Source organism: Numenius arquata, chromosome 14, assembly GCF_964106895.1.
Source record: "Numenius arquata chromosome 14, bNumArq3.hap1.1, whole genome shotgun sequence".
Lineage (NCBI taxonomy): Eukaryota > Metazoa > Chordata > Aves > Charadriiformes > Scolopacidae > Numenius > Numenius arquata.
In genome coordinates this window covers 7,790,654-7,805,212 of record NC_133589.1, presented here as the reverse complement: position 1 = coordinate 7,805,212, position 14,559 = coordinate 7,790,654, and the positions used below count along the sequence as shown (strand labels likewise).

The 14,559-nt window shown below is 50.6% G+C and overlaps 2 protein-coding genes across 2 annotated transcripts; both read left to right on the top strand.

Annotated features, from left to right (window-relative positions):
• Nucleotides 1-33: 33 nt before the first annotated feature.
• On the top strand, nucleotides 34-11,073 carry PALB2 (partner and localizer of BRCA2). The gene is made up of 13 exons (XM_074158250.1): nucleotides 34-289; nucleotides 394-475; nucleotides 807-832; nucleotides 947-2,869; nucleotides 3,591-4,402; nucleotides 5,028-5,111; nucleotides 6,750-6,911; nucleotides 7,400-7,485; nucleotides 7,766-7,927; nucleotides 8,091-8,207; nucleotides 8,569-8,656; nucleotides 9,655-9,803; nucleotides 10,671-11,073. Exons 1-13 carry the CDS (start codon nucleotides 34-36, stop codon nucleotides 10,900-10,902), a joined length of 4,179 nt encoding a protein of 1,392 aa, XP_074014351.1. The 3' UTR covers nucleotides 10,903-11,073.
• Nucleotides 11,074-11,497: 424 nt separating this feature from the next.
• On the top strand, nucleotides 11,498-14,559 carry NDUFAB1 (NADH:ubiquinone oxidoreductase subunit AB1). The gene is made up of 5 exons (XM_074158539.1): nucleotides 11,498-11,668; nucleotides 11,737-11,859; nucleotides 12,056-12,143; nucleotides 13,451-13,562; nucleotides 14,347-14,559. Exons 1-4 carry the CDS (start codon nucleotides 11,525-11,527, stop codon nucleotides 13,540-13,542), a joined length of 447 nt encoding a protein of 148 aa, XP_074014640.1. The 5' UTR covers nucleotides 11,498-11,524; the 3' UTR covers nucleotides 13,543-13,562; nucleotides 14,347-14,559.

The following is a 14,559-nucleotide window of genomic DNA, read 5'->3' as shown; positions in this document are numbered from 1 at the left end:
CGCCAGCCGGCGCTTCCGGCGCGGACGCGGCCTATGGCGGCCCGGTTGCCATGGCCACGCGCTTCCCGCGGGAGTCGGCCATGGAGGGACCAGAGGAGGCGGCGGCCGGCGAGGGAGCTCTCAGCGGCGCCCAGAAGGAGAAGGTGCGGTGGCCGGGGCGGGACAGAGCGGAGTCCGGGGCGGCAGGCGCGGCGGTGCCAGCCCCAGCCCGGTGCGTTGTGTCTTGCAGCTGAGGGAGAAGCTGGCGCTGCTGAGGAGAGAGTACAGCGAGACCGTCAGCCGGCTGCGGGTGAGCGGGCCGGGCCGGGGCCGGCGGCGGGGCTTGGCCCGGCCGAGCGCGGGAGGAGGTACCGGGAAGCCGGTCCCAGCCCTCCGCCGGTGTTGTGTCCGCAGCGGGCGCGGCGAGCCGAGCGAGCTCGGAGCCACTGCCGGGGCACGGCGGAGGAAGGAGGCCGGTGGGAGCGGAGCCCCGCAGGTAGGAACCGACTGACGGCTTCCCGCTTCGGGGCCGGGGGTGGGAGGGCCCGGAGGGTCCCGCCAACCGCCGTGTGCTGCCCAGTGTCCTTGCCCCGCGGGTGATGGCGGGGGGGCCCAGCCCAGCCCAGCCCAGCCCAGCCCAGCCCAGCCCAGCCACTGTCACCCTTCTGTGCCCCCGTGGCCTGTCCTGCCGATCTGGGGATGGACCCCAGCTCTGCTGTCCCCCTCTCTGCAGCTGCTGCCACATCCACTGCCCCCCACACCCAGCCTTTCCAGTGCCACTGAACTGTGATCTACAATAACATCTCCTCTCCTTTCCTCCTCACCAGGTCTGCAGCACTCTCTGATCCCGACTGTGAGATCACACTCTTTTTCTCCTAACAAAGTCGTCTAGTTTTACTGTGTGATGTTTTTACTGGATGGGACTTTGCTGGGAGTACTTTACACATATGAGATTTTTTCCCCACAGGTTCTAGAGATAATGTATCTCCTAGTGCTGACAAACACAAAACGTCTCAGGTACAGACTAAAACCTGCTCTAATCCTGATGCAGAGAAGAAAACATCTGTCACATTTAAGCACGTTCCCAAATTCTCTGATAATGAGGTTAGCTTGCCAGACAGCTCACAGACAGAAAGCGTGCGGGCTAGCCAGGAAAACCTGTGCTCTGGAATTGTCAGGCCTGCCCCTGAGGAGAAAAAACCCCAAACCTCCAGATGCTTGATGAAGCTGAGGAGACGGGCAAAGGCTCTGGTATCGGAGGAAAGGGAATCAGTGCATGATGGGTGTCTAATCAACACGGATGAAACAGTGAAGAATCAAATTGCCAATACAGGGGAATTTCGGTCACCAGTCTTCAGGCGAAGCAGTGTCTTGAACATTGAGGAAAACGCTCAAAGAGCATCCAGACCAGCACTTGTAGGGAGAGAAGAAAACAGTTTCACTCCTCCCAGTGCAGCGTTAGGAGTTGTACAAGACATGCTTGAAGACAGTGTCCCTCCAGGAGTTCCTGAGCTGTTTCCGAGTGCACTGAGGGACAGCAGCAGTGTCTGGCAGCCTGAGTTCCCAGGTGCTGAGGCCACATCTGATAACCATGAGACTGCACAGCCGTGTTCAGAGAACAGTGACTCTCTTTTGCTTGACATCAGTGGTGATGGAGGAAAAGAATCTTCCAGTATAATAAGACAATCAGACGGTGAGAGTATGTGTGAAGATCAGGGAGAGTTACGTAGACTCTTGGATTTCATGTCAGAAAATGAAGTATTGCCTGCTGATGGAAATAACACTGTAACTAATGAGAGCAAAAGCTGTGAAGGAAATCAAAGTGACGCTAGTAGCTTAAATCCCTTTCCTACAGATCTTGCTCTGGGCAATGTTGAAGAACTGTTGGAGAATCAACAGCCTGAAATTCAGTCAAGACTTTCTGATCCAGAAAAGGTGACAGCTCCTGAAAGCGCATTGAACTCTTGCACTGTGGTTGAAGGGCTTCTCTTTCCTGTAGAGTACTACATCAGGACAACTCGACGCATGTCTAATTGCCAGAGGAAAGTGGATCTCGATGCTGTAATTCTCAGCCAGCTGGGCAGAAGCAAGAAAGCTCAGCGAAGTAAGTGTAAGCAGAAAGATGCAAATTCAGATCAGCCCTCCCAAGAAAGAGTTGAAAATGATTTGGAGTCAGAGGTCATGCCGTTCCCTTCTTTTGGTGCGGAAAATGATCCAGCAAATTCAAGTAGTCCTCAGAAATCTCTTCCTGCGTCCAGTGGTAGCAGCATGTCACTTGGATCAATTTCTCAAAGCAGTATCACTAGCACAAAGAGAGATCGGAGACGATTGCAGAGGAAACAAAAGGGAAGAAGAAAGTCTACCTGCAAGCCCTCTGTGCATCAAGTATCGCAGGAACTTATAGAAAGTTTGGATCTCATACCACCGAGGGACAGCAGTAGTCTGCTGTCAAATGAGTGTCAGAGTGAAAAGGAAAACTGTGAGGCTAATCTTGAAAAATCATCTCCAGAGGAGAGGAAGTTTTCTGCTGCTGCAGCTCTTGGGTCTGGAGAGCCAGAAGCGACTGGTGCTGTACAGCCGACACGTGCTGATCCTCCTCCTGGAGGAAGCCAAGTGCTTGGCAAATGCCATAAGACTCTGTTAGAACAGGTTCAAAATCCAGTTCAGAACATGGATTCTCTGAACCCAGGAAATGAGACTTTTGACAGCCGTACAGGAGATCTGGAAGCCAACTCAAGTGTGTGTCAAGCTGATAAACATCCAGTGGAGCGTGTTAAGAATAGGCGCGCGCAAGGAGCCTGCAGGGCTGAGCAGCCCCTAGCAATTAATGTCCCTCCGCGCCGCTCCCTGCGTTCCTCTGCAAGACAGAGCGCCAGTCAAATCTCAAAAGGTACTTCATCAAATACAGCTACTTCCTAAAACTAGAACCTGAGAACAAGGCAGGGAAACGTCCCAGTAAGTGCATGCACTGCTGTTCTTGCCCTGCCACATTTTATTATTCAAGAAAATCTCATATGGGTTAACTATATTTTTTTTTAAAATAAGAGGGTTTTTTAAAAATAGAGATCATTATGGTGCTCACGTTCCTTGCACAATTCCAGAAACTTCTTCAGCACAGTGATGGGGAGTGAACAGCCGTGCATGGATGAGGAGCAGGGCTGAGAATTCCTTAAGCTGCCTTTGCTGTTAGAGGGAATGTTATGTGCACTGGACCTGATTTTCCAGCAAATGGATGTAAATATGTTTCTCCGACTGAGTCTGCGTATTAATGATTTTTTTTTTTTTTAGTATTGACAATTGTGAAGCACAAAGAGCAGCATTATAGTTTGAGAGTCTGTGAATATTGTAAAAAGAGAATGTGGTGGGAGAAAATCAAAACAAACTGGCCAAGCGCTCAGTCAATTCTGGCAGTCTTTGGCAATGATATTTTTGCTGAAGGCTTGATGTAGAGCAATTGAGGAGTGTAATGTCTTTCCAGAAAAGTGCCACTTCCACATGTTAAGATGCGTATGGCTTGGTTTTGTTTTTAATAGGTTAGAGTGACACTCTGGATGAGAGATTCTGGTTATTTTATGATGTGGTGTTCTTGTATTGTGTTTTTCTTTGTCTAGATGAAAGCAAAAGAGGACGTAGCTACCCAAGGGGTTCAGAGGATCCTGCTTCTCTTGGCCTCCCTGCTATGGATCCCGACACTTGCAGCTCTCTCTTCTCCTTTCGTAGTCTCCAGTGGCTGGTCCCCAAACTGGGTATCAGAGACTTTCACTTACCAGATGAGGAATTTGGAGTACTAAAACTTGAGAAATTAGAATCTTCCCCTGTGAATGACTTGGAGGTTTTTGTTCCTACTGTGTTTGGAGATGGTGCAGCCTTGGAGAACACACAAGATGTACAAATGAATCCAGAAGAAAAAGGACTCAAAAGTAATTTGATTTCGCCTTTCAAAAATGGATCACCCAAGCTACCTCATGTAGAAAGCCCAGCTTCCAAGAAAGAACTTTCCACCCATGCGTTGTTCTTTACTCCCACAGGGACTGTCTTAGGTGGGGCTCCTACTCAGCCTGAGTCTCTGAATTCCTCATATGTTTTCCCTGTTGTGGGTGCAACCCCAGCTGTTTTACCATCAGTGTGCAGTGAGGTCTTCCCCAGTACACCTTCCGTACCTCCCTCGCAAGCGAGCCTGCATCCCTCCAAAGGAGCATCTGCCCAGGTGGTGGATGATGGGGAATGCAAAGACTCTGCCGTTCCACTGCACTCGGACAGCTGTGGTGCAGGATCTGCTAGAAAAGAGAAGGAACAAAGTACAACGTTTCATTTAGAAGCTGAAAGAGTTCCCCATAATAAATCTGATGAGATTGTGGCCTTGGAGAAGCGTCAGCAATCAGAGAGCAAACAGCAGAGATCCTGCAGGGCTTCTCCTGAGCAGGTAACAAGCTGGCCACTTTGCCAAGGGTACTAAGCCAGTGGTTTTGTGGGCAAATCCCCTTTTCCAGAGTCTCACCTGACTTCAGGGGAAGGACCTCTTTGCGAGCTAGCCCTGCATGTTGTCATTTAACTGACTTGGTAAATGTTTGGTTTTCACCTGTTGCCTCAGGTCTTTTGACCTCAAGAGCAAATTCTTTAAAATCCTGTTTGATGAAACTGGAGATGTGGGTTTCAGTGCTTATTGCAGGTATGTGTTTGAAACATGTATATGACCAAAAAGTTTCTGGTACCCGCGTAATGTTGGTCTACCCTGAGGAAAAATTTCAGCTAGGATTTGGTAAAGGAGATTAAATGACTCAAATGCAGGATGGGTACTGAGAGAATGACTTGTTTCTGAAGGCTGAAAGATGCAGAGTGGTGATAAAAGACAATTTTCAGGTGAAACCAGGAAATAATCCATCTCAGATCTCCTGTTTTTCAAAGGCATGCAAGTACAAAAAGAGATGCTCCTACCATAGCTCTCCAACAACTGCATGCAGAATGAATTCGTGCTTCTACCTCATTCTTGCAGGTGCTGAATGTAATTTCAAAGTTGAATTATCCTCATTCTTTACTTGTTTGTGCAGAGGAAAGATGAAGCAGAACAGTTGACTCCGGTACTGCTCGATGGCCTGAGAGAAGAGAGCTTGCAGCTTGTGTCAAAGCTAAAGGTGGGATAACATCAGATAATTGTTTACCGACTCAGTAGCAGCTGTTTAACACTAAGTTTAACAAAAATGCAATCAAAAATGCAGGTCTTGTTGAACAAAATAGATTGCTGTCTAATTTAATCAGTTCTGTTTAGTTTAATCACTTGTAGTAAAGCGTGCTTTAGAAGGGCAACGAAGCTGGTGAGGGGTCTGGAGCACAAGTCTTACGAAGAGAGGCTGAGGGAGCTGGGGTTGTTCAGTCTGGGGAAGAGGAGACTGAGGGGAGACCTTATTGCTCTCTACAAGTACCTGAAAGGAGGCTGTAGAGAGGCGGGGGTCGGTCTCTTCTCCCAAGTTACAGATGATAGGACAAGAGGCAATGGCCTCAAGTTGCGCCAGGGGAAGTTCAGGTTAGATATTAGGAAATATTTCTTTACTGAAAGGGTTGTCAGGCATTGGAATGGGCTGCCCAGGGAGGTGGTTGAGGCACCATCCCTGGAGGTATTCAAGAGAGGAGTTGACATAGTGCTTGGGAATATGGATTAGTGTTGGGTGGTGTGGTGGTGTGTGTGTGGGTTGCGTGTGTGGTGGTTTTTGTTTTTGTTTTTTTGTGTTGTGTTTGTTTGTTTTGTTTTGTTTTGGTTTTTTTTTTTTTTTTTTTTTTTTTTTTTTTTTTTCTTCATTGGTTGGACTAGATGATCTTAAAAGGTCCCTTCCAACCTCTGTGATTCTGTGATTCTGTGATTCTGTGCTGAAAGGTTAGATTGCTGTATATCTCCTTCTGACTGATAAAGGATTTCAGTGCTTGTTTCTAAATAATGAATGTCTAAACATACAAACGTCTTAACAAGCGTTTTTCTTCAGCCCCAGGTAAAATGATCTCAGCCCTTGTACACCCTTCTGGAAGGGAGCCTTGAGTGCACATGCAGTGACCAAGGCGAATCTTGCCTGGGACTGTTTGCACAGCTGAACCATGGGCTCTTCCTCCTGCAGTGGTGTCTGTCCTTCCTCTGTCCTCTGTCTCGCAGCGGGTAGGGAAGGGTTGGCAGGCAAGGAAGCAACATCTGTGGGAAAGCCCGTTGAACTCCAGATGAGCTTGCTGGGGGCTGGGTCACCTCTAGCTTTTCCAAACCAAAGTGCAGAGTTTTTCTCAAGAAGCAAGCCTGGGGGGGTTAGCGTAACCAGCCAACAATAATATGGCTGAAGCTGAAAACTTTTTTACAAGGGACAAGAGAAGGCCCTTGCTTTGTTCAGCTTTAAACTCAGTCTTTGCTACTGCAAATCTCCCCTCCCATTTGTGCAACAAGGGAAGCAAGTGCATGACAGCAAGTATGTGGCACTTGGGCTTTGTTGTGGCCGTGCCGTGGTACCCGTAGGCCTGTCCCAGCTCTCGGTTCTGCTGGGTCCCTGTCGTTTCAAATGACAAACGATTTTTGTGATGTGAGCCAATATATTTGCTGCTTTAAGGGTAAAACCTACCAGGCTTGTTTTCTTTTGTGCCTTACTGACTCCTTGCTCAAAATTAAACTTTTTGTGTGCATGAAGTTTTAGCCTTAAATTCTCATCCCACTGAATGTCAAGCATTTTTCTCAGTCTGAACCCCCAGGTTAGATCAGCATGTCTATCAGAAGAAAACCAGTGCTGCTTTGTTTTGGACAGGATTGTTCCAGTTCCTGCGCTGTGGATGTGAGTACCATGTGGTGGGACGCAGCTGGCTGCAGAGAGCTGTGCGTGGTGACTGCTTGTGAGAATTCTGTCTCCTTGTGGAAGCCTCTGGCATCTGACCGCTGGGGAAAAGTCTGTACTTGGCAGATTGGAAAGGTATGAACACCATCCTTATTTCTAGAATTTAGGGCAACTTTCTTGTCCCAGTGTGTTAGTTCCCAAGATAAAAGGAGCTTGCAGTCTTGGGTGCAAGGTAAGTTCTTTAGGTGCCATGAATTTTTCATTCCATCAGGAGACAGAGGAGAATGATTTGCACTGGTGATGGAGAAGGCCAATAGCTTCTATGGTTGCGTGTTGTCTGCTGGAATTTGATACTTCATGTGCCAAATGAATGGTGGCTGCAGCCACTGACTTAGGTTCTTTCCCCTTATGCCCGCTGGAGACGCTTTTTGTCTCTTATATCAACAGGGATTGTTTAATTAGGTAAACAGCAGAGAGTTCAGCTGTTAATCTAAGTTTGCTTCTTCAGAAGGATCTGAAAATCAGTTGTGCTCCATGTCATTTTACTTGAAACACTCTAGAAAATGGGAGTAAAGTCAAAGGGACATTGTGGGTGACACTGAATTCTTGTTTTGCTGTCCTAGATTCCTGTAATACAGATTGTTCCTCTGCCGGACACCTGTAATCTTGTGTGTATAGCATTGGGAGATTTGGAGATCGGAGAAATAAGGTGGTGTATTTATTTCTTACTAGTGCTTTGCACCCTGGATAGCTGCAGCTTAACTCTCCTCTTGTGTAGTTGTTGAAATTATCTCTTACTAATGTGTCACTTTCTCAGTTGCTTTAACAGTTGGAAAATATGGAAGGCATTTCTAAAAATCAACTATAAAAACGTGCTTATTCACCCCTAGAAGTGGTAGACTGTTTAAACATATGCTTATTTTTCTACGCTATGGCATGTTTGAATTGTGCTGCCTTCTGTCATTATGTGTACTTTTCTCTTAATTTAGGCTCTTGCTTTATTCCTCTGAGAATGATTCATTCAAGCAGTCACTAGTAAAAAATGGAAATATAAAAGCTGTTCTTGGGCTAAAGGATAGGAGGCTGGTCAGCAGCAGCAGGACCGTGCAAGAGCAGCAAGTGGAATTAATATCGCTTTCAGAGACAGGAAGGTGAGTCTGATGGTTTTGGGGTCATCTCAGTGTGGAAGCAAAGGAAGGAAACATCTCAGATGTAGAAAAGTGTCAGGTTCCTCTCCTTCTGGAGGCGTGCTGAGAACAGAACACATACTTATTATTTTGACTACCTTTTCTCACTTGCTAATCTGCTGTTCAGGAGCAAGGATGGACAAACTTTGATGCCCCCTGAAGAAACTGTTTTAGCTTTTGCTGAAGTAGAAGGAATGCACGACGCCTTGGTTGGCACCACTGCAGTGAACAGCATTGTTGTTTGGTCAGTGTTTCCTTTGCCATCAAATGATTTCGCGTGCAGGTGTAGGTGGGGGCTGTAGCTGCTGGCTGCAGACATTGTATAGGGGTGTTGGTTGGCTGCTGATTTGCCTATGAAATGATAATTGTCAAAGGGCCTACAGTCTGGCAGTCTGACTTCTGTACAGTCAGATAGCAAATGAACTATGCTGCTGTAATCCCACTCACTTTTGCATCATATTCATTACATCTCTTCCTGTGGCCTCTTAGTTTGGTTTATGTGAAACCAAAAATGTGTCTGACTTGCATAGTGGTGTAACTGTGATTAGAAAATAGCAGATAGAGGATGGAAATGCAGTCAGAATTTGTATTTTCACCAACTGCAGGAATTTGAAAACAGGCCAGCTCCTGAAGAAGATGCACGTTGGTTATTCCTACCCGGCTTCCATCTGCCATCGAGCATATTCCGACTCTGTACGTATGTGAAACGTGACACGCGGTTTATGCGTGGACTGCCTGGCTGACTGTGGTGGGGACTTAAAGGATTAGTGTTTCTAGAGTGGATTGAAATATCAGCTCTATTTAGATACACTGAAGGAATGTCAAAGGAAAATAGGTTAACTAGGAGAAATAAGCCTCCCTGAGTACCTTCAATTCTTGGCTTTCTGCAGCGTACTAATAAAATGAGTGTGATGCATCAAAGTGTATTCCAAAGCAGTAGCATCCTGCAGGTGGGGAGCAGAAGTGGTGGTGCTTGGGAAATCTCTTCCGTTTCACAAGTGGGCAGCTGCCAGCCTGGCGATGGGAAACCATGTGAAGTGGCTGTTATTTACATACGCCCCCAAGGATATTAACTGTTTAAACCCAAGATTCGTACTGACGATTCTTTCCCACTTGCTTCCACCTGTGCTGTGTTTCCAGATGGGTTTTTGTAGTTTATCAAGGATTGATAGTTCTCAGTGAGCATTTAAGAATGTTTCATCCGATAACGGTGGCTTGAGTCAGACTCGTTGTAGACTTCCTCGGAATATCTATCCCAGCATATTTCATGCTGGGCTTGTGGCTGTTTCGAGAGCCACTGTTTTCAGCTGTGCTGGTTTGCATTCTTCTTAAATTTTAAGCTCCTAGGGGTTAAAATGAGGCCCAGAAATTTTACTTTAAATATCACGTCATCCTACAGCAAGTTTAGTTTTTTTCAGGCAGAAAGATAAGTGCATAAATCCATGGGGTCACTGAGCTGTCATTCTCCTGTATTGCATCAGCCCTTATCAGTCAGCAGCTGCTTCGGCTTTTATCTAATTTGATAAGGAAAGTAAACCACTTCTATTTTATTCAGTAAAAATCATGCATCACTGTTCATGGGGCTTTGATTATGGAGAGAATGTAGCAATTAATTTTTGGAAAATTCTTTGGGTTTTTTTTTTTCCCTCTTGCTGTTGTTTTTAGTGATGTATTTTTCCTCTGTGTATCAGGGCCTTCTGTTTGTTGTTTTAAGTCATCCCCATGCCAAAGAGAGCCAGTCCTGTGGAAACCCCGCCTTCCGCGTGGTAGCGTTCAACCCCAAAACAGCCAGGAGCACGGGGGTGATGTTCTCTTCCCTCCCACCTGGCCATGCTGGAAGGCAAGTACCTCGGGGGGGGGGGCTCCTCGTGGTGGCTGCATGGCTCCTTCGAGCTGGTTTTTGGGGGCGGGCAATCAGTTAATGAGCTGAGTTGCGCCGCTGGCAGGGATCCATTTGCCATCTTGCCGATGATAAGGAGGCTTGCATCCGTCGCTGCCGTTTGTCCTGTGCGTTGGGACAAACGCCCCTGGAATGGGGTGAGGGTGTTGGCTGTTTCCTGCCCGTTTCCTGCGCCAGTCTGTGCGCTGACCCCTGCGCTCCCGGCGTCACCGCGCGGCCGGGGGCTCCGCTCACCGACGGGAGCGGTGATTTTCTGTGGGCTGTACCTTTTGGTCTTCCCCCCCTCCCACAAAGTGATTGTGGAAATGCTGTCACTGGGTTCATCAGGCAAAACCCCCTCGAGAAAACATCTCATTTGTAATGATTTTAATGAGCCGCTCTGAGCCGTTGTGGTGCTAAAGAGCACTTTGCTGGGTTTATTTGTGTTAAGCAGCTGTTTGCAGTCAGATGACCTTTCCCTTCCTCACGTCTTGCGTTTTGAAGACTAAAGCTGTTTTAAGACTCGTTCTTGCAACGCGCTTACGTAGGACAGGCTATGATGGATGCGCACAGATATTAGGGGGTTGAGATCTGGGCTCACTGGGCAAATTCCAAGCGCGTGCTGAGGCTGGGGAAGGGTTGTCTTGACACCCTTTGTTCTCAGGTGCACTGGAGATAGAACACGTGACATAACCTGGCCTCCTACAGTCGGCTTAAATTCCCTTATTAATTTTCTATGTGAGAAACTAGCTAATTTTAAAAAAATGATGCGATGAGTGTTTTGACAAGCAAACTGCAGCACTGTGACCTTCCCGTGTATGACCGTAGGTACCTGGAAGGTGACGTGAAGGATGCTTCGGCCGCAGCCGTGCTGACGTCGGGAGCCATCGCCGTGTGGGACCTGGTGCTGGGGCAGTGCACGGCCCTGCTGCCCCCGGACCCGGAGGGGAGCTGGGCGCTGGCCCGCTGGGCCACCACCAGTGCCTGCCTGCTGGCCGGGCAGCGGGACGGGACCGTCTGCCTCTACCGGTACCAGCAACCCCAGCCAGGAGCGGCCTGACAGAGGACCGGGGTGGGGGGCGATAGCCCCCATCACCGGCAGTACCGGCAGAGCCTGGTGCTTCTGCCGCCTTAACGGGCGCTGTGCGTGCGGTCGGGACGGGCACCGGGCGGGTGACGCCGGGCCACCGGGTGTGTGAAACGCCATTAAACCTGTTTGCTTTGGAACTGCTCCGTGACTGCTGCAGTGCCGGGGAGGGGCGGGAGGGCTCTGCCCGGGGCTGGCTGGCTCTGCCCAGGGGTCGGCTCTGCCCGGGGCTGGCTCTGCCCGGGGCTGGCTGTGGCCGGGCCGGGGGGCTCTGCCCGGCGCTGGCTGTGCCCGGGGTGGGGGGGCTCTGCCCGGGGGTCGGCTCTGCCCGGGGCTGGCTGTGGCCGGGGCTGGCTGTGGCCGAGGTAGGGGGCTCTGCCCGGGGCTGGCTGTGGCCGAGGTAGGGGGCTCTGCCCGGGGCTCGGCTCTGCCCGGGGCTCGGCTCTGCCCGGGGCTCGGCTCTGCCCGGGCACGGCTCTGCGCGGCCGCCGACCGCCAGGGGGCGCTGCCGCCCCCGTTCCCCGCCAGCGCCGGCCCCGCCCCGCGGCGCGCGGTGCGTCGGGAGCGGCGCGGTGCCCGCTGGGAACAGGTCACCATGGCGGCCCGTGTCCTCTCGGCCTGCGTCCGCCGCCTCCTGTCCCGGCCGCCCCCCGCCGCCCCGCGGCCCGCCGCGCTCGGCACCCTCTGTCCCCGCCGGCCGCTGGCCCCGGCTTCGGCGCTGCCGCAGCCGCTGGCGCAGGTAAGGCCCGGAGCGGGAGGGCGGGCGGGGGGCCCGGCGCTGCCCGCTGACCCCCCGCTCTCTTGCAGGTACCGCGGGTGGCCTGGCCGCCGTGCCGCCGGTTCTCCGACCTGCCGCCGCTGACCTTGGCGGACATCAAGGAGCGCGTCCTCTACGTCCTTAAGCTGTACGACAAGATCGACCCGGAGAAGGTGAGTGGGGCAGCGGCGGGCGGTGGATCTGGCCGCCGGGGCCGCTGGCAGCTCTGGGCAGGCTGGGGAGGGGGGCTGCCGGCCCCGCCATGGCCGAGCTGGGGGGGCCAGGGAGGCCAAAAGCTCCTGTCCTGCGCCAGGTTCTGTCAGACTGAAATGGTCGCGGCCAAATGATCTTTGATTTTTCTCCCCCCAGCTCACAGCTGAGTCCCACTTCATGAAAGACCTGGGTTTAGACAGTTTGGACCAAGTGGAAATCATCATGGCTATGGAAGACGAATTTGGTAATTCAGAGCTGTGCATGCTTGGGTGCATTGCTGCCTCTTTTTGGCTAATCCTGAAGTGCAGCTGCAGCAAATCAATATCAGTTCTTTTATGCGAATAGTAACATTGACTTTTCTCTGATGTAATTCAAAGAAAATCATAGAATCATACGGTCATGCAGTGCTCTGTCAGTGAGAGCATGCGCTCATCGCTGGTGGCACCAGCAGGAGCCAGAAGGCATCTGCCCGTCTGCTTCTGAGCTCAGTCCCTCTGGGAGCATAGAATCATAGAATCCTACAACGGTTCGGGTTGGAAGGGACCTTAAAGCTCATCTAGTTCCAAACCCCTGCCGTGGGCAGGGACACCTCCCACTAGACCAGGTTGCCTGCTCCTCTCTCCGTGCCCCTCCTGGGCACCACCCGTCCTGTTGCTGGAGAACGGGATAGTGAGGGACAGCAGTGTGTAAGTGAGGGCAGCGGATATTACATTTAACATGAAGGCTGCATCTGGAGCTGATCTTGGCTCCTGCTTGGGAAATCACAGATATTTCAAATTTTTCCTCACTGGAGTTTTTTTCATCCTCAACACTTGATACTGCTAGGGAAAAAAGAGAGTTTTTTCCTTACTAGTTTGTATTCCAAGTTTCTTTTTACCTCGTTTTGGACTTCTTTGTGCTTTCATTTAAAGCTTATAAATTCTGGAGTATCTCCCAGGGGTTTGGTCATCCTCTAAAGCCTAGGCAGATGTCTCACTTTCAGAGCATTTGCTAATGCTGTATCTTTATTCCACTGACTCCGTACCGCGGGTGGAGTGTTAGTGTGGGGACTAGAAAGAAGAATGTACATTTTCTGGAATGTGTTTGTGACCAGTTCCACGGCCGAGAGCCCTCGTGCTCCCTGCCCCCGGCTGCGGCGCTGTACGAGCTGCTGGTTGTATGAGCACCCAACAGCGGACTCGGAACCTGAGGGGTTTCAGGCCCTGGCTTGCCTGGAGTTACCGAGATCACCCCCCTCCCGTCACACACCAGTGGCTCTGGGAGCTCTGGGAAGGCCTTGGTGGCTTTAATGAGGTGTGAGGGGCACTCGCCAGCTGGCTCGGCCACTTCCCTCCCTGCGGTGTCTGCCCTGTCCCTTATCCTGAGCGTTGTGGAAGGCAGGACGCAGCTTGAAACTCGGCATAGTCATGAAGTGCTGGTTCTGACTGACACAGCAGCCGCTGCCTGTTTGTCCCCTGCCAAGCTGCAGCCATCTGAGCCAGCAGTAATTGCTTCCTTTAGCCTTGCTCCCATTTCCGTTGTTTTGAGCTAAATTTGTGCACTTTCTTCCAGGATTTGAAATTCCTGATGGAGATGCAGAAAAGTTAATGTGTCCACAAGAAATTGTAGATTACATTGCAGATAAGAAGGATGTTTATGAATAAAAGCAGTTCTTCAATGCCTGGTGAGTAGAGACGTCCTCCTGCGAGTGTCTCGGGTGACGATGGCGTGCACAGGGTACACGTGCACGTGTGACACTTGTGATGACAATGTATGGCTGTATGGCAGGCAGGAGTCTGGCAAGCCTGGGAGGGAGCTGGCAGCAGCTGACTGCTCTGAGCTTGGGGGGTAAAGTGTATGTGTTTTCCTGAGGCATCTGCTGTTGGAGGGAGGATGTGGGGCTCGGCGACCTGTCATCTCGCCCTGCGTGGCACTTCAAGCGCTCAGATTATCCACAGATCTGGCAAATTGACTTTAGTCATGCAAGTCCATCTTTCCGGTGCTCCTCGGCCACGCGCAGGGCATGTGGAGTGGGCACCTCCAGAGGTGTGTGACACCACAGCTCCCAGCTGCCCGTAGCCAGCGTTTCCTCCTCACCAGCCGCAGCGGGAGAGGAGCAGGAAAGGAAATGGACAGGAAAGGGTTATTGGAGCCACTGCCCTGAGGTGCTCTGGGGCTGCAGGGGAAATGAGCTGGTGGCCTCAGGCCAGCCTGCAGCAGATCATTTTGCGTTCCTATTTGTTCCTGTGTGGCCTCCCCCCACACTCTCCTCCTGGGTCAGTGCGGGGGCTGCGCCCCTTCGCCGCTCTCTTTCAAATCTCGGCGATTCGAAAGACCTGTGGACTCATTTCATGCCTGCTTTTGGTATTCGGCTTGTCTTCTCTCTGCCTGACCCACTTCTTTTGTGCCTTAAAATGGTAGTTCTCGGTTGATGAAATATTAAATATGTGGATTTTTATTTTTAACAGGAGATGTCTCTACCACTAGGACTGGGCTGGTGTCAGCGGGTATGAATATAAGCGCACATGCTGCACCCTTGCTGCTTTCATCGGAAAGTCGTACTTGGACGTTGTATTTAAACCTGTCTGGTGGATGTGTTGTCCTTTAAAACCAAGAAAAATAGAAAAAGGAATAAATATATAAGACCATCATTGCGTCGATGGCTTTTCCATTTCACACTG